We start from the raw sequence: 26651 nt of genomic DNA, 5'->3' as shown, positions 1-26651 counted from the left end.
ACCCTACACTCTCTGCCATTTGTGATTTTCCAAGACTCCCGTAGTTCTTGGAATTTTGAACTCAAATTTAGTAATCACATCCCGTTAGTGATTGTGTCTATGCCAAGTTTTGGATGATAGGCATGTTACGATGTTCATGATATGTCAATTATGTACCCATAAATGTAATATCTGCCCGCAGCTGTTATTGTTGCTGATTTGACTTATTTCTGTACTGCGCACATACACGTATAGACATGAAGATGTAAATGTATCTGTTGAAACTATATACATATGTACATAGTCTCCACTTATGTATGTACATATGTATCAAATATTTTTTTTTAATTTTTGTTGTTTTTTGACAAGAGAAAACGCTTGTTTATATTGTGGTGAATAAACAAACAATAAAACAACCCTCTACACCATTTAGGTGTGAAAGATATCTGAGAAAGTTTATGTTGTTAATGAAGGTATTGAGCCAAAATGAAGTATACTTAAAGATTCTACTATATATACTTCATACCCATGACTTGCAAATGATGACCAAAAATTAAACAAGTTCAAACTGATTTTTTATTTACAGAACTTTTTATTTTACTTCTTAATGAACAAGTTTGTGATGCTTTATAAGTATAGCGTTACGAAACCTTGAATACATTTTATAAAAATATTGAAAAACCATAAATTTGAGAACTAATCTACGTCATGGAAACATAGATAATTAAAGTCAAATCGTTCAACTTATAGTAGATAGTATCCTACTCTTAAATCTCGACAAAAGGAAATAAATAATATCACAAGCGGTATAAAAATAGAATTAAATGAGTAGAATTAATAATAAATCATTTAATTTTATAAATTACGAAGACACTGGTATGTTCTTGTTGGCGATCCATTCCGCATTTTTTGTTGTGATAGCATGTAAAAACGGATGTGAATAGGCATGTACAACTTTATAATTACAAGGTAACAGTCTTTGCTTTTATTTATATTAATTTTTTTTTTTTTTTTTTGGGTGCTGCTGAGGCGATCGCTTTTTGGTGTGGGTGCTTAATTTGGATAACCTTTTGGTAACCGTTCCTGTATTCATTTAAATGTCCACAGTGGCAGATTTTTTAACTTTGCTGTAGTTATTGCCACTGCATTTATGTGGCAGCACAGGTTCAATATTGACGACCGCCCCTCTGTCCCCGCTACATTGGCTGTTACGTTGTAAAAAACTTTGCTGCTCAGCAGCGCAATTAAGGTCATAAAGCTCCATGTCGTCGTACACAGAGACACCTAGTGTACGCGTTTGTCCAATCTGCAGCTCGTTATCATCTTCATTTCCATCATCATCAACTTTGCCATCTTCGCAGTTTTTGTACTTACAGGGCTTCGATAAATTAAAAGTTGGAGCATGCATTAGGACTGAAGAAAAATCATCAAGACTTCGCTTTACTGCAGCATCTGAACCGGTGCCAGAGTCCTTGCTTGACAGATGATCCTGTTGTTCGGTAAAGTCACCTTGGCGCATGTAATTGAGATTTAATCTCTGCTCCATACAACGTTGCTCATATGATGGTGTTGTTGTGACTATAAGTCGACTGCGTGTTGTTCTATCGTTGGACAAATCTGTTAGGCTTCGTGGACGCCGCTGCTCTTGTATAGGCACACCTTCCAAAACAATCTGCGACTGGTGTGGACGTAACTGAGTCCGATTTAATGTCGTTGACTGTGTCTGATCAAGGGCGCTGGCACGGCTGCCACTTAGCATATTGTGGCTGGCATTGAAACGAGCAGTCAGCCTCTCTGTGATGAGTTTATGTTGGAGTTTGCGCTTCTGGTACCGTAAGGTGCACCAAATGATGCAGGAACCGACGACAACACAAGCTACCGTCAAAAGAACAACGCCGACTAGTATGACGGGCTGACTAAGACTTTCTTTCACAACTAACAAGTGCGTATGAAGCGTTAGAGTCCGTGACTTATCGGTTATCTCGCATCGATAATGTCCCGCATCGTTGGACTGTGCATTTATGATCACTAGGAGCTCTTTATTGCCAGCGAAATAGTAACGCTCTGCGTCGTGTGTAATAAGCGAAATATGAAACGGCTTGTTTTCCTTGTACCATTCCCGGTGGGGATGCTCTAGTTCCGCATTCGCCGTATCTATAAGACACTCCAGGACACAGGTCTGACCAAGAACGACTTCCTTGCGTACAAGCGGTATGTTGGGTTGGGGTTTATCTGGTAACATATGATCAGTAACTTGGCTAACATTAATTTAATACTTAACACTTACCGTTGACTACGAGCGTTGCGTTCACCTTGATCTCTCCGGCTGGACTTTCAGCAGTGCATGTATATATACCCGAATCGCTAGGCTTGGCATTCGTAATTAGAAAGGCATTTTCCTCGCGTAAGACTTGAAGACGACGTTCTGTAGCGGCAGGAAAGTCACTGGCTCCAAACTTTTGTAGCGCTATCTCGGGCATGGGGTCGCCGGTGGCCGAGCAAACTAGACGTGCAGTCTGGCTAGCATCGATGGTTAAGTTTGACGGTATTTGCAGAAAGCTAGGATGTACTATCAAAAAGGTAATCATTAAAAAAAATGTATACATTTTTGAGTGTGTACTCACTTCCAATGGATATCTTATATTTTTGCGCATATGTCGTGCCAAAGGCGTTTGAGGCAACACATTGATAACGCCCAGCGCTTTCATAACTAACGTTGGTAAGGCGCAAATAGCCATAGATAGTAGTCTGATTGGTCGCTTGATCATGGTGAATCTGTGTTTCTGTGCTGCTGCTCTTTTGCCCAAGGGCAGACTCATGTATGTGGTGATTATCATGCCGCCATTTAATCTTAAGCTCGTCCGCGGCAGCCATTGATGCAGCGACGGGTGAATTGGCAATGCATTCAAGGGTAATATTTGCTCCTTTAACTGCTAATATGTTGCTAAGCTCCTGCTTCATAACTGGCTTTGGAGATTCGCCTAAGAAATTGGAGACAAAATAGGGAAACGTCTTTATAAAAGAACAGACATTCAATTTCCAAATAATATAGAATTATGATATAAATAAATCTTGAAAACAACAACTATTTTATTTTCTATCTTTTTATCACGTTCTGGTGGTCGAATAATGTTATTTCATTGTGATTCAGGTGTTTTTGTCTGCTTCAATATTACATATCCCTATTTTCTGTTTCTTTACTTCGTCAACTGTGTTTCCTTCAGTTGATATATAGTCATTAAATCGATGCGCAAGAAAGCTTGATGTCTTGTCGAAAAGTAATTGATAAATACTGATTTATAATTCTCGCTAAACCGTTTCAACTGCTATTTTTTCTACATTTTCTTATACCGAGACAGTCATAAAGGTTAAATCCTCCTGCAGATTATCATAATCAAATCCGGAAGCAAGCTTCGGCAGTCCTTATCAGTTAGCGCATGGTCATCAACAAAATGGCTCTGCTCGAATATGAAATTCCCTGAAACGCAGACGAGCTCACACAGGTAGACTTTTTAACATATTTTAACCAGAAAACCTTGCTGGTCATTGGTGGATAAATAATTCGATCTAGAACTGGGTAACATTTAGGTACGTCAAGCTCTTTGGCCACCAGCACAAAATGAGTCTATACGTCGATTCAGAATGCAGGCTCTACCGGGAGGACAGCCCATATCTGCCCATGTTTTAGTCGCCAAACAAAATTAAGCTCTGCAAAAATTATAAATTTATCTTCGAGAGACCTGTTGCCTTCTGTAACGAAGATGCACACATGCTTGGTTCTGTAGGGAGTTCTAACATTGATCCGCGGTACAGACATAACTTCACGTAAAACAGACCCATAAGCCATTACAAATAAGTTACACAATGCACTATGGTCCCACAGCGGAATAAAAACGAACAAGAAATGCTAAAGTCGAGCAGGCTCAACTCTTAAATACCCTGTACCACCCCACAAAACAAAAAATTAATTTAATTAATTAACTAAATTAAATATAAAATATTCCATACATGCATACATACATTTACATCAGAATCGTGTCTATGCGTGTTGGTGTACTTGTGTACATACATATGGCTATAACTTTCTTTCTAATCACATTCTACATACCTTGATCTTTGCTTTCCATACGTATACTTTTATTTTTAAACAAATAAGTTTATGAGCGTGCCAAATTAACAGTGTTGCAACAAAGCTCAAAGAAAAAGTTGTGTTCTAATGGGGGTGTCTATTTATTAAAATTGAATTTATACCCCAAAAACATTTTCAGAAATTTTTATACCCTGTACCCAAATGGTACAAGGGTATATTTTAATTTTGTGCGCATGTATGTAACACACAGAAGGAGGCGTGGCAGATCCCACAAAGTATATATATTCTTGATCAGGGTGACAAGCCGAGTCGATATAGCCATGTCCGTCTGTCCGTCCGTCTGTATGAGCGCAAGGATCTCAGAAGGTACAAGAGCTAGAATGACCAAACTTGGTATCCAGGTTCCCCTGAGCCCTAGGCAGGTCAAGTTTGTTTTTTTTATTTTGATACACCCCCTCCCAGTCCCCCGCAATTCGTGCTTTTTTTTAATTTCCGTAATTCTTGGAATTTAGAAATCAATTTTTGTAGTTACATCCAGTTATTGCTTATGTGTCCGTGTGCCAAGTTTCATCATGATAGGTTAATTCTGAAGAAAGTTATAGCCATAAATAAAATCGCTGCTCATGAGCTGCCTCCAGCTCTGCCGGCAGCGCTACCCGCAGCTGTTGTTGTTGCTGCTTTGGTTCAACTTTGTGCTGCATACATACACGCATATAAACACGCATAGGCACGTGATGTAAATGTATGCTGTTAAAACTAAACAAAAACATGTCTTCTAATTTACTTTAATTACTTAATTAATTCATTCTTTTTTTTTAATAATTTGTTTTTTTTTTTTAGTTTTATTTTTTTGTGGAGAGTACAGGCTATTTTACTGTCGGGCTTGCTCGCCTGTAGCGTTCTCTCTTGTTTATAAATTGATCGATTTCGATTAAATTTAAAACAAAGGTAGACAGTTGTAAATAGAATCCGCGTTTTGTTTATGTACTTGTAGCTTTCGAAATGTGGACAGTATTGACAATATTCTGTATAAAATAAAATATAAAATAAACTATTTAGTATACTGAAATGTGGATTTGGGGCCATAGTGCAATGTGTCTCTCTTATTTTGGTCACAAATTTCGCAAGTTTTCCGGTCTACTATTGTTTTTTAATCCATAGATGTTCTAACACTGACAAAAGAAAAGATCTCATGAATTTTTTGCGCACTTTGATCCTTACCAAATACCAAAAAAAAGGGCACCTCTTCCTTTACCTCGACATAAAAAAACTCGCCTGGATTTTGTTGAATAAACAATTGTGAGGATGGAACTTTTCAAACCGCATGTTAGTATAGTATTTTTCAGATGAGAATAGGTTAAATCTGGACGCGGGCTAGATGTTTAAGAAACAATCGCTGCAAAAGCGACGAAGGCCATTTCTGAAATCGTTTTCTTACCACATACAAGATCTGCATTAGTCAGCGTCTGCAATTCCCGGTCTTGTAATTGTTCCGGGTAGCCACACACCACGTGCGACTGCAACTGCTGCGACTGCTCGGGGAAGTGACTTTTAAGCCAGTCTCGAAACCAAAGCAGGTCGCAATCACAAATGAAATTTAGTGACTTGAAGATCAGTTTCTGGAGACGAAGCATGTGCTCAAAGGCGTTCGGTTGAATAGAGGCCAGGGCATTGCCCCCTAGATTTAGCAACTCCAAGTTGGTCAGACCGCTCAAAGCTTTGCTGCTAATTTGCTTGAGATTGTTTCCATACAAGTCGAGTTTTCGCAACATTCGCAGCGACTTGAACGGCGGCGGCGCTGTCTGATCCTCGATAATCCATGCCAATCCATTACGTCGTAAGTTGAGGTCCTCAAGGCTCTTCACACAATCGAAGGTGCTGTCCTGCAAAAATTGCAGTTTGTTGTGGGCCAGATTAAGCTGCTTCAGGCGCTGAAGGCAGTCCAAATGTTGCGGCTTAAATTCGCTTATGTTGTTGTGTGAGAGATCAAGCACCTCAAGTGATTGTGTAAACTCCCAGGTGTCCATTTCTATTCGCGATATCGAATTGTTCGACAGGCTAAGGTAAGTCAACTTCGTCAAATTGAAAAGGCCCTGACGCGAGAGTGAACTAATGCCATTGTGGTCTAGTTCGATCCGCTCAATATTACGCATTACATGGAAGACGCCATCTGGCAATGCACTAATGTTGTTGGACCGTAATTGGAGTTTTTGCAGTGACAAGAGCCCACGAAATGTGGACCAATGAATTTGCAAGTAGTTGTTGTTCAGTCCTCTATAAAATGACAATGAAAGAATATGTAAATGGTGACGTCTTATTTTAGGTGTGGCTCTCATTTCGGTGACAAATGTGATTTAATTTAATATTCGCTTTAATTTAAATAACCATTTTTATACCCTATACCCAAAGGGTGAAAGGATATACTAGTTTTGTGCGAATGCATGGAATACACAGAAGGAGGCGTGACAGACCCCCAAAAGAATATATATTCTTTATCAGGATGACAAGTCGATATAGCCATGACCGTCCATCTGTATCAACGAAAGAGTCTCAGAAGGTACAAGAGCTATAATTACCAGGTACCAGACCAGCCCTAGGCAGGTCAAGTTTGTTTATTTTTTCTGATGCTTTCCCCACTCCCCCCACTATTAGTAATTATTCATAACTTCCGTCACTGAGTTATATGCGCCCATAGCAGCAGCAAAAAGAGGAAGAAGAAGAGCGAACTTGTTGCTGCAGTTTGGGGGGGTTGTACTGGCGAGAAATTAAAAAAAAATAAAATAAACTCGTCCTTACTCGGACCTAGGAGAATCTGGATGCCAACTTTGGCTATTCTAGCTTTTATTGTTTCTGAGATCCTTGCGTTCATCCAGACGGACAGACGGACGGACATGTCTAGATCGATTTCTCTCGTCATGCTGATTCAGAATATATATACTTTATGGGGTCGGAGATGCTTCCTTCTGCATGTTACATACTTTGCACAAACCTAATATACCCTTTTTACCCTACGGGTACAGGGTATAATAATATACTTATATATATACAAATTATGAAGGTGGAACATTTAATTAACCCTGGAAAATGCTGTGTGTTTGTACAATTAGTGGTTGAACAGCAAGGAAGAGTGAATGATAGGTGACCACATTCAATAAAATAACTTACAGCTTTCTTAATCTGCTAAGATTCTTAAACACACCAACTGGTAAAGTGTACAAGTGATTATTGTTTAGCTCCAAGTCTGTCATTTCAGTCAAAGAACTGAATGCATTTTCATCCACACGCGCAATCTCATTTGAGTTAAGGATCCTACAAATATGCAAGAGAAAATATGTAACTACTTTTATTGTTGTGCTTCGATACACTTACAAATGTGCCAGCCGATTTGGTGTTACAAAACAATTGGCCTCCACACTATGGAGCTGATTTTTGGACAGATCCAAGTTCTTAAGCTTAGGCAAAGCGGCCAGCGCTTCTCTAGAAATACGTTGTATACGATTATTGGCCAGATTTAGTTGCTTAAGTTCTACGAGGCCAACAAATTTTGGTATAACATCGAGTTGGTTGCGCTTTAACATGCTGTGCAAATATAATTGTGTAAATATAAATGCGTACATTATTTGTAGTACAAAGGCTCTCATTACTTACAGCTTGTGCAATTCAGGCAGATTACTTATATCCAGTACAGAACTGTCGTTCAGCTTGTTGCCCGTGAGGTGGCTGTAAAAAGAAAAGCACAAATTTAGGATTGGGGTAATGTTGATTTGTCAAAGTGATCATTTACAATATTGGGTTTAAAGTATTTAATTAATAAGAGATTTGACATTTCCAACAATTCGTATTATTTTACTATAAATTGCGGATATGTACAAAAGAATCGAAAAAATATTTTTTTATACCCTGAACTCAAAGGGTAAAAGAGCATACTAGTTTTGAAGCCGTGGCAGACCCGCAAAAGTATACATATTATTGCTCAGGACGACAAGACGAGTCGATATATACATGTCCGTCCGTATGAACGCAAGGATCTCAGAAAGAATAGAATAACTTGGTATCCAAATTCTCCTAAATCCGAGAAAGTACAAGCATGAGTTTTTTATGATGCACTACACCTTCCATTATTCTTGGAATTTTGAACTCAAATTAAACAAATACCTTCAGTTTGTGATTATGTGTCCGTATACCAAGTTTTATCATGATGAAGAAGTTATAGCCACAAAAGTAACCTCTGCCCAAACTCTGTCCGTAGCTGTTGCTGCTTTGACTAAATTCTGTACTCCACACGTACAAGTTAATACATCCGGCTGGTCATAAGTCAGTGACCGCTTGATCATGCAGAATAAGAACGGTTTTGGGCATGGTCATCAATCGCACAGTAGCATAGTCGCGCGTCAGTGACTACAGGGCACTCACCCTACACTTGCACTTGAAGAAAGTGCAATACCAGTAAATATGGGTCACAGGGCTAGCTTTCATTTTAAGAACTTTTCTGTACGTAGAGTTAGTGGATTTTTGGAAATAAACCGCGTCGGTCATCGCCACGTGAAAGCATTAATTAAAAAGTCATCTTATAAATTCGCTCAACAGCGAATCAGTGCAAAGCTTCCGAAATAGTGTTACACCGCGCCCCCATCAATTCGCTTAACAGCGAACTTGCTTAATTGGCGCCCAACAAAACGGAAACCACGATCCGCAATTAATTAAACCACATTAAAACCAACAAAAATTGCCAAGCCGGCAAACAACAAAAACTAAAAAAGAAGATCCAACGAAGGAAGACTACAGTGACAGATGGTCACTTTTTTAAAAGAAGAAGCACTACACGACAATTAGTAAAAGACATGTAAGTAGAGTGCCTATTTAACATATTTTGAACAAAAAAAACATAAAATAAATTTTATGCGGGTGTTTATAAGATAGGCCTCTGCAAACCAACAAATTTAAACCTTAGCAAATACCCTTATGAGTGATAGTGAACTAGAGAAGCTAGTATCCGGTTGGGGGAGGATCCCGGCAGAACTAAAAAAATCCAGGGAAAAAAGGCGAGAATTGGTAGTCCGAGCAAAACATAACATAACCGATCTGAAAATGCTAGTCAAGATGGCAGAAAACACTGCACTCGCAAATCAGGCTTAAATTTTTGAGAAGAAATTGAAAGAAATTGATACTAAATTTTCTAGCGTAACCGTACCCGAGGTAGAGATATTTAGGGACGCCGATATAATACCAGGCATCCAATGTAGTGAGACATTGGATATTGTTAAATCTGTACCCGACTTTGAGGGTAAGCATGAGACATACGTTTCATGGCGTAAAGCCGGCCATACGGCTTATAAAATTTTCGAAAACTACGCAGGTAGTTCGAAACATTACCAGGCGCTAGGTATAATCAGAAACAAGATAAAGGGCCCTGCCGATATGGTGCTGTCTTCCTACGATACACCATTAAACTTTAAAGCAATCATAAACAGACTTGACTTTACGTATGCAGATAAACGCCATATTTACTTAATTGATCAGGAGTTGTCGACTATGCGTCAGGGAAACTTGTCAATAACACAATACTATGAAGAGATCGAGCGGAAGCTTACGCTCCTCATAAATAAGACAATAATGTCGTACGATGGGACCTTGGCTGCCTCCCTTAACGAAAAATATAGAACAGATGCCTTGAGAGTATTTATTTCAGGCTCCAAAAAATCCTAAAGCGACATCCTTTTTTCGGCACGTCCCAAAGACCTGCCATCAGCCCTGGCCAGGAAGTTGAGTCAAATCATGAGCGTTTCCAATTTGCAAATAACTATGCAAAAAGCCTCGAGGAGAAAGCTCACAGAAGCGAACGACAGCTAAAGTCTAGTTATGGATAATAACAGCCCGCCACAGGGTAAAAGTCCATATTTTAATAAGCAAAAAGCACAGAGTAATAGGTATTTCTCAAAACTGGAGCCACCCCAACCGATGGAAATTGACAGTTCCTCCCAGTTTAAACAATCAATTCAACAAAGGAACCAAAACATTCCCCCTTAGTTATCATACCAAAATCAGGACACAAAACGACCAAATAGTGGGACTGCTAGGTATACAGGTCCGAAGCTACAAAGAGTAAATCACCTTTCGCATGAAGAAGGTGAACCTGTTCAGGAAGAACAAGGGTACCAATCATATACAGCAGAATCGGAAAAGGCCAACATTAACGATGAAAGTATTGAATATGAACAGGTTAATTTTTTAGACATAAACCTTTCTTCGTTAAGTCACTTCATGGCTTTAACTCTGTTCAGGAAAAGTGTTTCATGCACCTTTTCAACACCACAGCTACAATTTTTTTACTCCCCAATCTGACAACATTTGATGGAATAATAGGACTTGACCTATTAAATAGAGTAAATGCCACGTTGGATTTTAAAAATATAATTTTGAAAACCGAATCCGGATTTGAAATAATTCAATTTCTGAAAGGCACAGACGTCAATTTTACAGAAATAGAGGGCATAGAAGTTCCTCAGTACATTCAAGAAGAATTCAAAGAAATGATATTAAAAAGAACGGGTGTCTTTGCCGACCCTAACGAAGCCCTCCCGTATAATATTAACATCGTCGGTACTATCCGAACAGTAAATGATGACCCTGTCTATTCTAAGCTATATCCTTACCCAATGGGGGTGTCCGATTTTGTAAATAGCGAAATCAACAGCTTGTTGAAAGACAAAATAATTAGGCCATCTAGATCACCCTATAATAATCCGGTGTGCGTAGTTGATAAAAAGGGGACAGACGAACAGGGAAACCGGAAAAAGCGTCTTGTTATAGATTTTAGAAAACGTAATTCAAAGACTACAGATGATAGATACCCTATACCCAATATTGTAGCAATCCTCTCAAATCTAGTGAAAGGTATTTTACAACACTTGACCTAAAATCGGAATTTCACCAAATACTACTTGCGGAAAAGGATAGGGAAAAAACTGCCTTCTCTGTAGGGAACGGGAAGTATTAATTCCGCAGACTTCCTTTTGGCTTGAAAAACGCCCCCAGGTTTTTTCAGAAAGCCATTGATGATGTCCTTCGGGAACAAATTGGGAAGTTATGCTATGTTTATGTGGATGAGATGATGTTATAATTTTTTCGAAAAGCATGGAAGACCACGTAAAACATATTACATGGGTATTGGATAAACTCTATTATGCAAATATGAGGGTTTCGCGAGAAAAGTCATACTTTTTCAAAGAAAAAGTAGAGTATCTTGGATTCGTGGTCTCTAGAGGCGGTATCACAACAAACCCCAGTAAAGTTGAGGCAATCAGCAGATTTGAGAAGCCAACCACATTGTTCCATGTTAGATCATTTTTGGGTCTAGCAAGCTATTATAGATGCTTTATAAAAGACTTTGCATCTATTGCTAAGCCATTGACAGAAATACTGAAGGGTGACAACGGCAAAGCCAGCGCAGGACATCAAAAAAATTCCTGTAAGCCTTAACGAGAAACAACGTCTAACTTTTGAGAAATTGAAAAATATTCTCGTGTCTGAGGACGTTATGCTACGTTACCCCGACTATCAGAAGCCATTTGACTTAACGACGGATGCTTCATCCGTTGGCCTGGGGGCAGTTCTATCTCAAGATGGGAAACCAATTACTATGATTTCCAGAACATTAAGAGATAACGAACAAACCCATTAAAAACCCTTAGAAATTATCTATATGGCGTTAAAAATCTGAATATTTACACCGACCATCAGCCACTCACATTCGCAGTCTCAGATAGGAACCCAAACGCGAAAATTAAAAGATGGAAAGCTTTTATTGATGAGCACAATGCTCAAATCTTTTATAAACCAGAGAAAGATAACTTTGTTGCTGACACCTTATCGCGGCAGAATTTTCACGCCTTAAAAGAAAATGCACCATCCGATTTGGCCACCATACATAGCGAACTATCGCTAACATATACTATTGAATCCACTGATAAACCAGTAAATTGTTTCCGAAACCAGATAATTATAGAAGAAACCGTGGTTTCATCAACGCGCACTTTAATTATGTTCGGCCAAAAGACAAGACATATTATACACTTTTCTGACAGGGAACATTTACTTGAAAAGGTGTATGACGCGGTCAAAAAAGACGTAGTCAACGCGATTGCGTGCGACTTACCAATCCTGGCTTTTATTCAAGATAAATTAGTGGAAGCATTTCCTACAACATAATTTTGGCATTCCAAAAGAATGGTCATCGACGTTCTTGATAAAAATGAACAAAAGGAAATAATAGTCGCAGAACATAACAGAGCCCATAGAGCAGCGCAGGAAAATAGCAAACAAATACTTCGAGACTATTTTTTCCGAAAATGACCCGTCTTATAAACGAAATAGTAGCAAACTGTAAAGTCAATACGACCAAATACGACCGACACCCACAAAAACAGGTTATTGGTCAAACACCCATCCCTTCTCAAGTAGGTGAGATTCTTCATATTGACATTTTTTCCACGGATAAAAAATACTTCTTAACTTGTGTGGATAAATTTTCACAATTCTGTTTCGCAATTGTTCAACCTATTACTTCTATAACTATAATAGACATAGAGCCATCAATTTTACAGCTTATGAATTTTTATCCTCATACCAGAAACATATATTGCGACAATGAGCCCTCTTTAAATTCAGGAACTATCAAATCACTTTTAGAAAACAAATTCGATGTTCAGATCATAAATTCCCCACCACTTCATAGTACTTCAAATGGACAGGTAGAGAGATTTCATAGTACTCTTGCAGAAATTGCTAGGTGCCTGAAATTAGAAAAACACATGAACGATACAGTTGAGTTGATACTTCAGTCAACAATAGAATACAATAAGACAGTACACTCCACCATAAACAAGAGACCAATCGACACTCCTCCACACCGGAATTTGAAGCAGAAATAAGAGACAAAATTAATAAAGCCCAAGAAACGCAGCTTCGAAGACACAACGAGACAAGACGAAACAGAACTTTTCAAGTAGGTGACAAAGTACTTATGAAAATAAATAAAAGGCTAGGAAACAAACTAACACCCCTGTACGAGGAAGTTACAATAGAAGCTGACTTGAGAACAACGGTTCTGATAAGTGGAAGGGAGGTCCATAAGGAAAATATACGATGAGCTTTCATTTCATTTATTATTCTTTTTCATTTATTCTATTTAGGTTTCTGCCTATGCTGCTTTTTGTTACAATAACAACTGCCAAGCTAACCGACTACTCGAATTCGGATTATATCCCACTACTAGACGGAAACGCAATCATCTGAAAGAATTTTAAGTATCTCAGACATTCATCCAACCTGACTATGTACTCGGAAATAGCCGAGAAAACACAACTTCTCATGAAACATTTTCCCCAGTCCCATATGAAAACAAGTAAGAAAGCTAAAGTCGGGAGTCCCGACTTTGAAATACTCTGTACATATGTTTAGAATAATTATAGAAAATAAAAAAATTAAGAAAATTAAAAAAAAAAAAATTGATCGATTTTACCTTTCTCGGTATTCGAACTCACGTAAAGGGTGTATAATTGCACATTTACATAGCAATTGCGTCTGTGTGAGTGTATGTACGCCTATGTGCATCAATTCGTGTCTGTGTAAACATGTGTGCAGTCAACCAAAGAACCAGCATCAACAACAGTCGCGGGCAGCGCTTGAGCAGCGCTGCAGCAGCAAATATATTTATGGCTATAACTTCTTGTTAAATCGGTCTATCATATTGAAATACCCCCAACTGGGGGTATTTCCATTTTCCAATTTTAGTTCGAAATTCCAAGAATTACGGGAGTTAGAGAAAATTAGATTTGGGGGGAGAGGGGGGAGGGAGGGAAATTCCAAAATATACATTTTCTGCGTAATCACACAAGGCATCTTGGACTAAAATTTGGTGTTCTAGGTCTTATAGTCTCCGAGATATAGGCGATTATACGAATGGAAAATCGGGAAAACCCCCATAGGGGGGAAGTGGGGGGGAAAATCAAAAAATAAAACAAACTCGTATAGAATACACACATAAGACATCTTTGTGCAAAATTTGGTGTCCCTATCTCTTATAGTCTCTGAGATCTAGGTGATCATACGGACGGACAGACGGACGGACAGACAGGGCTAAATCGAATCGTCTTGTCATGCTGATCAAGAATATATATACTTTGTGGGGTCTGCCACGCCTCCTTCTGCCTGTTACATTTTTCAGCTCGCGCAAACCTAATATACTCTTGTACATTTCATGTACAGAGTATAAAAAGTCTACACATTTGTGCGACACCGCGCATCTTATAAATTCGCTCAACAACGAATCAGTGTAAAGCTTCCGAAATAGTGTTACACCGCGCACCCCATCAATTCGCTTAACAGCGAACTTGCTTAATTTACATGCACGTAAATAATGTTGTTGAAACCTTTTATAACATACATCTCCACTTAATTAAATGTATGTATGTATTGAATATATTTTATTTTATTTAATTACTTTATTAAAAAAAAACTATTTAACATTTTTTTTCGTTTTATTTTCTGGCAATGGGGGGCGCTTGGGCAGCAAATGGCTATAACTTCTTGTTAAATCGGTCTATCATAATGAAACTTGGCATAAGGACACATAATCACTAGCTGGGGGTATTTGCATTTGAGTTAGAAATTCCAAGAATTACAGGAGTTAGAGAAAATCAGTAATTGCGTGGGAGAGGGGGGACGCAGGGAAATTCCAAAATACACATTTTCTGCGTATTCACAAAAGCATCTTTGTGCAAAATTTGGTTTCTCTATCTCTAATAGTCTCTAAGATCCAGGTTTTCATACGGACGGACGGACGGACAGGGCTAGATCAACTCGTCTTGTCAATACCTAATATACTTTTGTACATTTTATGTAGAAAGTACAAACGAATTAAATTTGCCAAGATCACATTGATTGGATCTGTGTAGAAATGGAGGAACATTTTATGGTCAGACGAATTGAAAATCATGCTTCATGGTGAAACTGGGTCTCAACACTAAATGGCACCCTAGATTCACAATAAAAACCTAAAACACGTTGGAGCTCGTATTATGCATGATCTGGACCAGTTCTTATACTCTGTACATAAAATGTACAAGAGTATATTACGGGGTTCGCAAAATGTGCTCCCTACCCGGTGCTACCCAGAAAAAATTCAGCCGCGTGTATTAGTAGGTCGCTGCGCGCAGAGCCCGTGGGTATCGTGGGTCGCTGCCGACAGCGTCGGACAGTGTTGGACGAGACGGCCTGCAATAGCCGAGCGCTTGTTCGTAGCATGTGAGCGTGGCATCTAGACATATTCGCCCATTTGGATGAACGCTGTTTCCAGGCACGCACATTTACAGGGATCAAGAGTTTATTTTTTTGAATTTTCTCCCCCTCTTCCCACGACAGAATTTGTCAATACTGTCCACATTTTAAAAGCTTCATAAACGAAACATTTCACATCTATGTAATTTATATACAATTATCTACATCGGTTAGTTCTAAGGAAAGTTATTAGCGAAACAATTTTACTTGGGTACTATCAAGTTCGCTCTTTTTCTTCCTTTTGTTTCTGCTAGAGGCGCATATACCTCAGTGCCGGAAGTTTACCTGGGTACAGGGTATTTCACTGTCGGGCTTGCTCGACTGTAGCGTTATCTCTTGTTTTATAGTAGGGACATGAAGAAGAGCACATTGCAGTTCAAAAACCATTGAGAGCTTTTATACTTACAGTGTTTGCACATAAATGGGCAAGATAGGCACACGCTCCAAGTGCACTTTGTCGCAAACGAATAAAACATTCAGACATTTGCACTCTTTGGGACAGCTATTTTTTGTTGAAGAGTTTGCAGCGGTAGCAGCAGCCGCAGCTGAAAGAGCTATCTCGGCCTGCTCATATTGCCCTCCATCATCTGCTACAAATCCGGTGGTTTCCAGGGAGGCGGTGCTTACTGGTACACGCGCGATAGATAGATCGGCTTGGTCTTTAGTGTTATCGTCATATCCGTGAAAATTAAGAAAGTGTTCACGCATTAATTTGGTCGCCACATCAGACGGGTTGTCTCTAGCCCCGGTCGCAAACAATTGCTGCCGGTGTTGTTGTTGTGTCGGCATATTGTATGAGCCACTAGAATGCAAAAGCTTACTGAGTGGTAAGCTAGAACGGCTGGCAGCGGTGCCTTCCAATGAAGATGAAGTTGGGGTTGTTTTATTTACACCAATGACCGTACTTTGGCAAATGGTTATCGTTGTTACGAGAAAAATAATAGTTATTAGCAATAATTTATTGATTATGTTAAGTTTTTTTGTAGTAACATAATTTAAAGTTATTGCGTTGCCAATTTTGTTGTATTTGAGTCGCCGGCGCCGTCGCCAATTGACACTAATTGAAGTAGGATTGAGTAGGTGCTTCGTTTCATCCATTTCAAATTTGGTGTTGCTGCTAAAGTATAATTCCCGTTTGAGATAATTTCGGAATTTCTGCATCTGGATACAATTGTTTTTGCTTTTAATCACCGAAATATTCAATTTTCTTAAGCTCTTTCTTTTATGCATTTTTTAATTCGATTTTGTATTTTGCAAATACCGTACGAATTTTAAAATTTATGAGCGAAATTGTTCATTATCATATATATACAGATCCCGAATGACCAACTGCATGTTGTGGAGCATAGAGCACAGAAATTCTGTGGAAAAATAAAGCAAAATGTATTTTAATTAATAGGCATGTATTCGTATATAGTATGTACTTTAGAATTCCTTTAAATTTATAATACCCTGCTTAATATAATGCTCCATCCCATAAGTTTCGGTTTTTATAGCCTTTACCCAAAGGATAAAAGATATGATAATTTTATGCGAATGCTTGTAACAGGGAGAAGGAGGCGTGGCAGACTCCATAATCTAAGGCGGCCAACCGTCCCGGATTGTGCGGGACAGTCCCGCATTGACAGCTGTTGTCCCGCATTGAAATATCAAAAAAAATAGTCCCGGAAAACACCAAAAGCGTCCCGCATGTCCAGCAATACCAACAATGCTTTTAAAATACATAACATAATAGACTAAGAGATAGAAACCCGTTGTGTTTATCTATTGTACTTGTAGAGTTGCCACATCAGCACCGATATCGATAAGCCAGAAAAGCCCTGTTGAGTATAAATGCTTGAACAGACAGTCAGTTCCGTTTGAAAAACGCGCTTACACAGACACGGCTATTAATCATAATTTTAAATTATACCAAATGCCACCAACGCAAGGTTCTCAGAAAGTATAAAGGCTAGAATAACAAAACTTGCCACCCCCATTCTAAGTCCGAGAAAGCACGAGTTTGATTTTTTCGATGAGTCTAGAGCATGAGAAATATCGAGCATATTTAGTGAGTAAGTTTCATGTGTTAATAAAATGTGTTTTTCCCTTCTTTTTTTTTTAGAAACGACAGGCTCTGAACCCAAAGCTGAAAGCGCAACAGCAAAAAGAGAAAATTCTGTTGTGTGGAAGCATTTTAAAAAGGTCGCAGGGAAAGCACTTGCAGTTGTATGCAATCATTGCAATCGTGGCACAAGTCCTCAAAGAAAACATCTTATATGAGAGAACATTTGACTCGGTGCTATTCCGGAAACATAAATCCGCTAACATGTACGAAAATAATTCTTCTCGAAAAGTTAAGCTGCATAAGGCTCTGATGTGTACGAACCCATTGGATCTGCAGCCTTTCAGCGTCGTAGAGGATCATGGCAAAAATACTCCAGTGATTCAATCCACAGAGGCAGACACCATTATAATGCTGCGTTAGTACATAGGGAATCGAAATGAACCAGAAGACGCCGACATTCTTGCATACCCAAAGTAGTTGAGAGATTAGAGATTATTTTTGCGCAGAGTCCGAGCAATCCTTGAGGAGGCCAATTTGATCCCGGATCACCAGTTTGGCTTCAGAGAATGTCATGGCACACCTGAACAATGCCATAGGATTGTTGCAAACATTCTGGATGCATTCGAGGAAAAGAAATATTGCTCGGCAGTCTTCCTGGACGTCAAGCAAGCCTTTGACAGAGTATGGCACACTGGACTGCTCTACAAGCTGAAGATTGATTGCCCTACCTGCACCATACTACTTATTTCTAAAATCTTCTTCGTGAAGTGCGGAGATGAAGGCTCGGACATTAGAGACATTAGAGCCGGAGTTCTTCAGGGAAGCGTACTGGGCCCAGTCCTCTATACTCTATATACCGCTGACATGCCTATCATATCGGATAGAAGACTACTGACTGCCACCTATGCTGACGACTGACAACTGGACGGCTCAACCATCCCTAGCAGCGATACAGCCAAGTATTTGGGTCTGGTGCTAGACAGGCGACTAACCTGGAGACCTCACCTACTCAACAAAAGGTCACAGCTGAACGAAAGGCTGAAAAAGCATCTCTGGCTTGTTGGCAAAAGGTCCACCCTGAGGCTGCGCTTCAAGCTATTAATTTATAAGGCTATAATGAAACCCATGTGGACCTATGGGATTCCGATCTGGGGCACTACCTGCCGAACCAACTGTAATATCATTCAAAAATTTCAAAACAAAGCGCTCAGAACCATCTCCAATGCGCACCCATTCCACTCAACCGTGGAGATTCAGAACGAACTCGGTGTCCCTTGGGTTCACGAGGAGATTACCAGGCTGAGCAGAGCCCACATAGAGTGACTGGACAGGCACACCAATCCCCTCGCCATTAACCTGCTTAACAACAGCAATTCCACCCGTCGTCTGAGAAGATACCACCCGCTTGACCTTCCTCATCGCACAATCTAAACTTTTCAATCCATCTCTCCACAAAGCCACACATAATACAAAATCATAATGCCAATGTTCCTCCAGTATAATTTGCTGATTGTCCGTTAGGACAGATTGCAAATTTAAATCAACTGTTAATCAAAAATTCTTGCATATTGGAAGGGAAGTATGTGCATATTTATTTGTATTAAAAATTTATAATAAACTAGCAGGTATTGCCCGTCGTAACCCGGCTCAATATGTTTCCAATTGTATTTATTTTGTGTGTGCATAACCTACCCATATGTTTTCACCTTAAAGGTTACCAGTAGGAAGGCATTTAAGGTATTTAAATGAACATTTTCTGTTCTTGACAAAAAATTGTTCAGTAGTCCGTTACATTTTTGTTCTTGACAAACTATTTCGTTAAACGAACATGACCACTATAACTAATATTTTTTAAAGCTCGTTTTCCCCCCGTTGGAGCTAGAATTTTCCAAAAGCCTTTCTTAGTGTGCTCCTACACTATGATGGATACTATGAAACGATACTTGAGTCCAAATTTAAATTCACATTTGAGTCTTTTCGTGCCATATTGAGTCAATACGGCCACGCACAAACTCGGAATATGAAACACGGCACTCGTGTCAATGCCGTGCAGCGATGAGCCACGATCAAAAAGCACTGGCACCGATACCATCAAAATATCGAAGTTTGAATGCAATAAGCAGAATATTTAAATAACAAAATCTAATTATTTATTGACATCAATAAGAACAAATCATATACATACATACATCTGCCCGCAATGCGAAGCAGAATATGCGTAGCTCCGTTATTCGGTTTCTGCTTTACTATCGCTTACGCAGTCGTTGCCTAGCGACGGTAACTGTAACATTTTGGCGTTTTGTCTTTGCAATTAACATTAAATGGTCAAAACGAAAGAAGAAGAGCGAGCTAATGACTTGCAGTTGTTGTTGTTTTTAGAGCATTATTTTTTTTTACAATCAAACAACTGTGTTCGATTGCCCAATGTATACATTAATACGAATGTACATACATGCTGTATTCATACACAGGCATACATACATACATACATATGTACATATGTTTCTCTTTACTTTTTCAACCGTACGTAGAAAACCGCACACATAGACACGAACTGTTGCTTGTTGTGTGTGAGTGTGTGTATGTGATGTCCCCAACTATTTGATATTTGTTGTTGCTGCATAAAGTTATTAATGAAAACACTAATGCCAAATGCACTAAACAAAGAAAAAATTACTTTTAAAAATGTTATATTATATAATTTTCAATTAATTAACATTTCTTGCTCTGTCAGTGCAAGACGAATGTACATACATACATACATATGTAGATCCATATGTACATACATAGATGTGCACATATGTATGGACATTCACACATTAGTGTCTCACATGTTGCTTTGGCTATTTCAATCGTTTGCACGCAACTACACGAACAGCTGTTTGTATGTGTGTATATGTATACTTAGTTGTGTTTGATATTTTGTATTGTTTGTTCTGCCTGCTTTTGTAAAATGCATATTTTGAAAATCCTTGAATGCAAAGTTGTAGATTTAGTTACGTAGATTACATTATCCAAATTTTAAATCGATCGGACTAAATTTATAACAAAAACTTTTCATTTGAAATAGTGAATAAATATTAAAACCCCAATTCAAGCTCCAACACAAATTTCGAAAATCCGAGTATGCAGTTTTGTTTGTATCCTTTAATTGATTTTAGAAACTAAGTTTTAAGTCGATCGGTTGAAAAGTGCGGATTTTTCAAACAAACTTTGGAGCTCGTTTTCCCCCCTTTGGAGCTCGAATTTTCCAAAATCCCTTCTTAGTGCGCATCTACACCATGATAGGATACTTGAGCCCAAATTTCAGTTTCCTAGCTTTTACCGTTTGGGCTGTGGGGTGTTGATTGTGTTTCAATTTTTCCACGGAAAACCCCCCCTTTTTCATGCCCCAAGAAAAATGGTGAAAAACCAAGTATACAGTTTTTCTTGTATTCTTTTTGAGAGTATACAAACTAAGTTTGAAGTTAATTGGATGAAAATTGTAGATTTTTCATACAAACGTTGGAGCCCGTTTTCCCCCCTTTGGCGTTCGAATTTTCCAAAACCGCTTCTTAGTGCTCACCTACACCACTGAAGACAACATGTGTCCAATTTTCAGCCTCCTAGCTCTTACCGTTTGGGCTGTGCGTTGATTGCACATAGCTTTTCGTTTACCGAATTTTCCACCGGAAAATCATTATTATTCAGGCCGCAGGAAAAATATTGAAAATCCAAGTATACAGTTTTTTTTTTGTATTCTTTGTGAGAGTATACAAACTAAGTTTGAAGTTAATCGGATAAAAATTGTAGATATTTCATACAAACGTTGGAGCTCGTTTTCCCCCCTTTGAAGCTCGAATTTTCCGAAACCCCTTCTTAGTGCTCACTTTCACTATAAGAGGGATCTTGTGTCCAAATTTCTAGCTCTTACCGTTTGGGCTGTGCGTTGGTTGCCAATCAGTCAGTCAGTCAATCAGTCAGTCAGTCAGTCAGTCAGTCAGGACAAACTGTTTTATATATATAGATAACATTTTTAAAAGTAATTTTTTCTTTGTTTAGTGCATTTGGCATTAGTGTTTTCATTAATAACTTTATGCAGCAACAACATATATCAAATAGTTGGGGACATCACATACACACACTCACACACAACAAGCAACAGTTCGTGTCTATGTGTGGGATTCTCTACGTACGGTTGAAAAAGTAAAGAGAAACATATGTACATATGTACATATGTATGTATGCCTGTGTATGAATATAGCATGTATGTACATTCGTATTAATGTATACATTGGGCAATCGAACACAGTTGTTTGATTGTAAAAAAAAATAATGCTCTAAAAACAACAACAACTGCAAGTCATTAGCTCGCTCTTCTTCTTTCGTTTTGACCATTTAATGTTAATTGCAAAGGCAAAACGCCAAAATGTTACAGTTACCGTCGCTAGGCAACGACTGCGTAAGCGATAGTAAAGCAGAAACCGAATAACGGAGCTACGCATATTCTGCTTCGCATTGCGGGCAGATGTATGTATGTATATGATTTGTTCTTATTGATGTCAATAAATAATTAGATTTTGTTATTTAAATATTCTGCTTATTGCATTCAAACTTCGATATTTTGATGGTATCGGTGCCAGTGCTTTTTGATCGTGGCTCATCGCTGCACGGCATTGACACGAGTGGCCGTATTGACTCAATATGGCACGAAAAGACTCAAATGTGAATTTAAATTTGGACTCAAGTATCGTTTCATAGTATCCATCATAGTGTAGGAGCACACTAAGAAAGGCTTTTGGAAAATTCTAGCTCCAACGGGGGGAAAACGAGCTTTAAAAAATATTAGTTATAGTGGTCATGTTCGTTTAACGAAATAGTTTGTCAAGAACAAAAATGTAACGGACTACTGAACAATTTTTTGTCAAGAACAGAAAATGTTCATTTAAATACCTTAAATGCCTTCCTACTAGTAACCTTTAAGGTGAAAACATATGGGTAGGTTATGCACACACAAAATAAATACAATTGGAAACATATTGAGCCGGGTTAAGACGGGCAATACCTGCTAGTTATAATATAATTCTTTAATTCTTTTTATTGCATTCAAACTTCGATCGGACTATGGATAGTATCGATGGATTCATACAAAACTATCGAAAACATCGATGGACTCTACTATCGATAGTTATCATTCTCAATTGAGCCCAACTTTAAAATACCCTGATTAACTAAATTTTAAAAAAATATTCAAGACATTCATACATACATAAGTGTTTATGTACAATTTCAACAGCATTCATTTATATCAGTATCATGTCTATGCGTATTTATATGCGTGTATGTATGCAGCACAAAGTTGAACCAAAGCAGCAACCTTTCACCCTTTGGGTACAGGGTATAAAAATGTTTAAAATATCATAATTCAGGCTCTAAGAAAAATTTCGAAAAACCAAGTATGCAGGGTTTTTGTATTCTTTCATAGATTAACGCGGTGTCCTTTTGTGCCTCAACTTTTTCATTCAGGATAACTTCCTTAAGTAACTTTTATTATGTATTTTTTCTGAGAGTATACAAATTATAGTAAGTTAGAGTCGAACGTTTTTCAAACAAACTATGAATCTTTAGAGTTCGTATTTTCCAAATTTTTTTTGTCGCTCACCTTCATTGCAAAATAATAATAATTGAGTCCAAATTTCAGCTTCCTAGCTTTTACCGATTGGACGGTGCGTTGATTACCAATCAGTCAGTCTGTGCAAACTGTTTTATATATAGATTCTACCCATGGAGAGGTACAGAGCATTTCAATGTCGAGGAGCCCGACTTTAGTTTTTCCACTTGTTTGTAATACTTTTTCGTTGTTTTTCACTTAGTTTCCCATTACTGCTTTAATTCTTAAAAGTTGGGGGTCTACGCGCTGAGTCGGCAATGCATCATAGGGAAAAATATCGTTGATGCTCGATGCATCCAAAATTGGCATCGATGTTTTTTTTGCATCTCTACAAAGCAACTTCAAATAACAGATTTTTCAACGCTTGTAAATGTGACACGAATATGGCCAGCAAGTGCCAACAGAAACGAAATGAGCGCATAACCTCATTACTAAATTGCATTAAGGGTAATTAAAACTAATAAGAAAACACAACAACAGACTAGCAGCAACAAAAATAAGGGGTATAGCTACATACATATGTATGTAGACATGTCGATTGGTAAGTTTCTAGGCAAAAAAGTCTGCTTACTTGTATATATTCAAAAAAAAAAAAAAATTTTTAACTCAAACTAGATAATTTGCGTGAGTATGTGTGCATTACAGAGTTGCGGCAAACCAGCAACAATAACAAAGTCTAGTGGCAGAGCTTAAGCAAGAATTACATTTATGGCTATAACTTTTTTACGAATGTATGGATCATGATAAAACTTAGCATAAAACAAGTGGAGAAACCAAAGTCAGGTCTTCCGACTTTGACTACCGATATTACATGACCATTTGACTGCAAAAAAGATTTGTTCACCATTTGTTGTCCTCATATTATGTGAACAACCAAAGCACCAACATCAACTACAGCTGCGGGCAGCGCTTGGGCAGCAATTACATTTATGGCTCTAACTTCCTGCTTAATCGGTCTATCATAATGAAACGGACATACGGATACATAATCAATAACTGGGGGTATTTGTAAAATTTGAGTTCGAAATTCCAAGAATTAGGGAAGTTATGGAAGATCACTAATTACGATGGAGAGGGAGGGGAAACGATCTCCAAAGTTTGTTTGAAAAATCTTCAGAACTTAAAATTTGGTTTTTGTAATCAATAAAAGAATACAAATACAATACATACTATATATTCAGATTCTCCTAAGACCGAGTTTAAGTTTTTTTTCCCACTCCCCCGCAATTCGTGTTTTTTTCCATAACTTCCATAATTGTTGGATTTTTATACTCAAATTTGGTAAATACCTCCAGTTAGTGAATATGAGTGCCAAGTTTCATCATGATAGGTCAAGGTTTAAAGTATATAACAGGCAGAAGGAAGCACCTCCGACCCCATAAAGTATATACAGTGAAAACTCCCTTGACGGACACCTCTTTTAACCGGACACCCTTCTTGGACGGACAATTTTTCTAGAACATTCGTTTTGGTGTTTTTCGCAGACACTCTCTTTTGCCGGACGCGGACACTATTTTTCGAGAAATTCGAACTAAAGCCTCTCTTGGCTGGACGCGAACCTCGTGTTAACGGATGCTGACACGCATAAACACATAAAATTTGAAAGAAACCCTCTCTTGGCCGGACGCGTACCTTATGGTAATTGACGTATCAAATGCATGCAAAATAGATTCATATTTTTCAAATTCCTTTTATTTCAGTATTGCGCAGGTTTTACCCGAGTATGTATCGTATGTGCAGAGTATTTCAAAGTCTGGACACCCGACTTTAGCTTTTTTACATGTTTATATTGAATATTTTCAATTTATTATAATCGTCGAGCATGCCCGACAGTTAAATAGCCTGTACTCTCCACAAAAGCACAAAGTTGAAGCAGCAACAACAGCTGCGGGCAGAGCTACAAGCATAGCATAGGCAGCGATTTTAATTATGGATATAACTTTCTTCAGAATTGACCTATCATGATGGACATGATGGCATACAGACACAAAATCACTAACTGGAGGTATTTGCAAAATCTGAGTGCAAAATTCCAAAAATTACTGGAGTTATCGAAAAAGCACAAATTGTGGGGGGTTGTATCAGAAAAAAAAAACACAATCTCGTCCTTTCTCGGACTTAGGATAATTTCGATACCGAGTTTGGTTATTTTTGCTCTTGTACTTCCAGAGATACTTGCGTTCATACAGACGGACGGACGAACAGACGGACATGGCTATATCGACTCGACTTGTCTTCCTGATCAATAATAAGTGTATATACTTTGTGGGGACTGCCACGCCACCTCCTGTGTTACATACATTCGCACAAAACTAGCATAGCCTTTTACCCTTTGTGTGCAGGCTATAAAAACAATTAAAATAAGCAAAAAATGTATCCTTGGACACACAAAGTTGGTCGACGGTGAGTGTCCTGCAATTCGGAAACCACTGAGGGGACATTAACCAAACTTGGTATGTAGACTCCTAGTTCCTAGTCCATACGAGTTTATTTATTTTTTTTTTTGGATTTCAAGTCCCTCTCCAGCTACAAAATTTAGTCAATACTATCCACATTTTGAACGCTGCATAAACCAAACTTTGCGTACGTAATCCATATATGTATGTATGTATATACAATTATCTTTCTTTCTTAAAAACTTCATCCAAATCGGTAAACTCTAAGAAGTTATTATTACGAAACAATTTCACTGCAGCATTACGCTCACAAACTGCAGCATCAAGTTCGCTCTTCTTCTTGCTTCTGCTATAGGCGCATATAACTCAGTGTCGAAAGTTTGTCACTGTCGGGCTTGCTCGACTGTTGTATTTAAGTGGGTAATGGGTTTTGTGTATTACATTCTTTTTATTTTTCTTTAAAATGTGTAGAGTGTTTTAGTGTGGCCCACAGGATACTAGCACTCCTTTTTTATCAGTGGTACATTAAAGTATAAATTCTTTTAGATTTTTTTAACGATTTCTGCCTTGGACTTGTATGAAATTAAATACTTCTTTCATATTGATGCTATTTTTCCTTTTGATCCCCATAAATGAATTATTAAGATCCTCTTAATAAGAACTTTTAATTTTCAAAATTAAATGGTCGAAACATTCACTCACAATGCCAAAAAATTATCAATGCCAACGGCCACACTTACATACATACATATGTATGTACATACACAAATGAATTGCGCCCAGAGCCTTAATGCCTGCTGCGGTTGTTACGTCTCTCCATGTGTAGGTGCACACATATAAGAGGTATTTGTGTATATAAATGCGTAAAGGTTGCCGACCGACTGTATTTATTCTTCGCTTTCACACGCTCGATGCTCATATAGATTGCGACGTTAGCGCGGACTGACTCAAACGTTATTTTGACTGTCACGACACCATCGACACTGAGAGTGCACTCACACACATTCAGAATTTATTTTTATGCCTGTATGCATTTAATTCTGTTGTCGCAGTTTATATACTCAATTGTAAACGAGTATAGCACAGCGGCATTCCCATCTAGTAGCGAGTTGTTGTATTTATTTTTTTAAAAAAAAAGGCACTTAAAAACAT

The 26651-nt window shown here is 38.3% G+C and overlaps 1 protein-coding gene across 2 annotated transcripts; it reads right to left on the bottom strand.

The window, feature by feature from the left end:
- Window positions 1–624: 624 nt before the first annotated feature.
- LOC115631622 (leucine-rich repeats and immunoglobulin-like domains protein 3) lies at window positions 625–26651 on the bottom strand. Of its 2 annotated transcripts, none has more exons than XM_030528431.1 (9): window positions 26202–26651; window positions 15813–16767; window positions 7718–7789; window positions 7439–7648; window positions 7235–7378; window positions 5508–6343; window positions 2604–2960; window positions 2267–2548; window positions 625–2211 (listed from the first exon to the last, which is right to left on the bottom strand). In XM_030528431.1, the coding sequence occupies exons 2-9, from the start codon at window positions 16634–16636 to the stop codon at window positions 1073–1075; spliced, it is 3864 nt and encodes a 1287-aa protein (XP_030384291.1). In that variant the 5' UTR covers window positions 16637–16767; window positions 26202–26651; the 3' UTR covers window positions 625–1072. The 2 variants fall into 2 exon arrangements, with proteins under 2 accessions (XP_030384291.1, XP_030384299.1); XM_030528439.1 differs by having other exon boundaries at window positions 26264–26651.

Source organism: Scaptodrosophila lebanonensis, unplaced genomic scaffold, assembly GCF_003285725.1.
Source record: "Scaptodrosophila lebanonensis strain 11010-0011.00,11010-0021.00 unplaced genomic scaffold, SlebRS2 tig00000001-arrow-pilon, whole genome shotgun sequence".
NCBI lineage: Eukaryota > Metazoa > Arthropoda > Insecta > Diptera > Drosophilidae > Scaptodrosophila > Scaptodrosophila lebanonensis.
This window is presented reverse-complemented; position numbering and strand designations above follow the sequence as displayed.

Bases quoted from the DNA above. Each gene is read 5' to 3' on its own strand.
- LOC115631622 (XM_030528431.1), bottom strand. From the start codon at position 16,636: ATGCATAAAAGAAAGAGCTTAAGAAAATTGAATATTTCGGTGATTAAA. The intron at 7,379-7,438 runs GTAAGTGTATCG...GCATATTTGTAG, and splicing joins CCAAATCGGCTGGCACATTT to GATCCTTAACTCAAATGAGA. The intron at 2,961-5,507 runs GTAAGAAAACGA...CCAATTTCTTAG, and splicing joins TAATGCAGATCTTGTATGTG to GCGAATCTCCAAAGCCAGTT.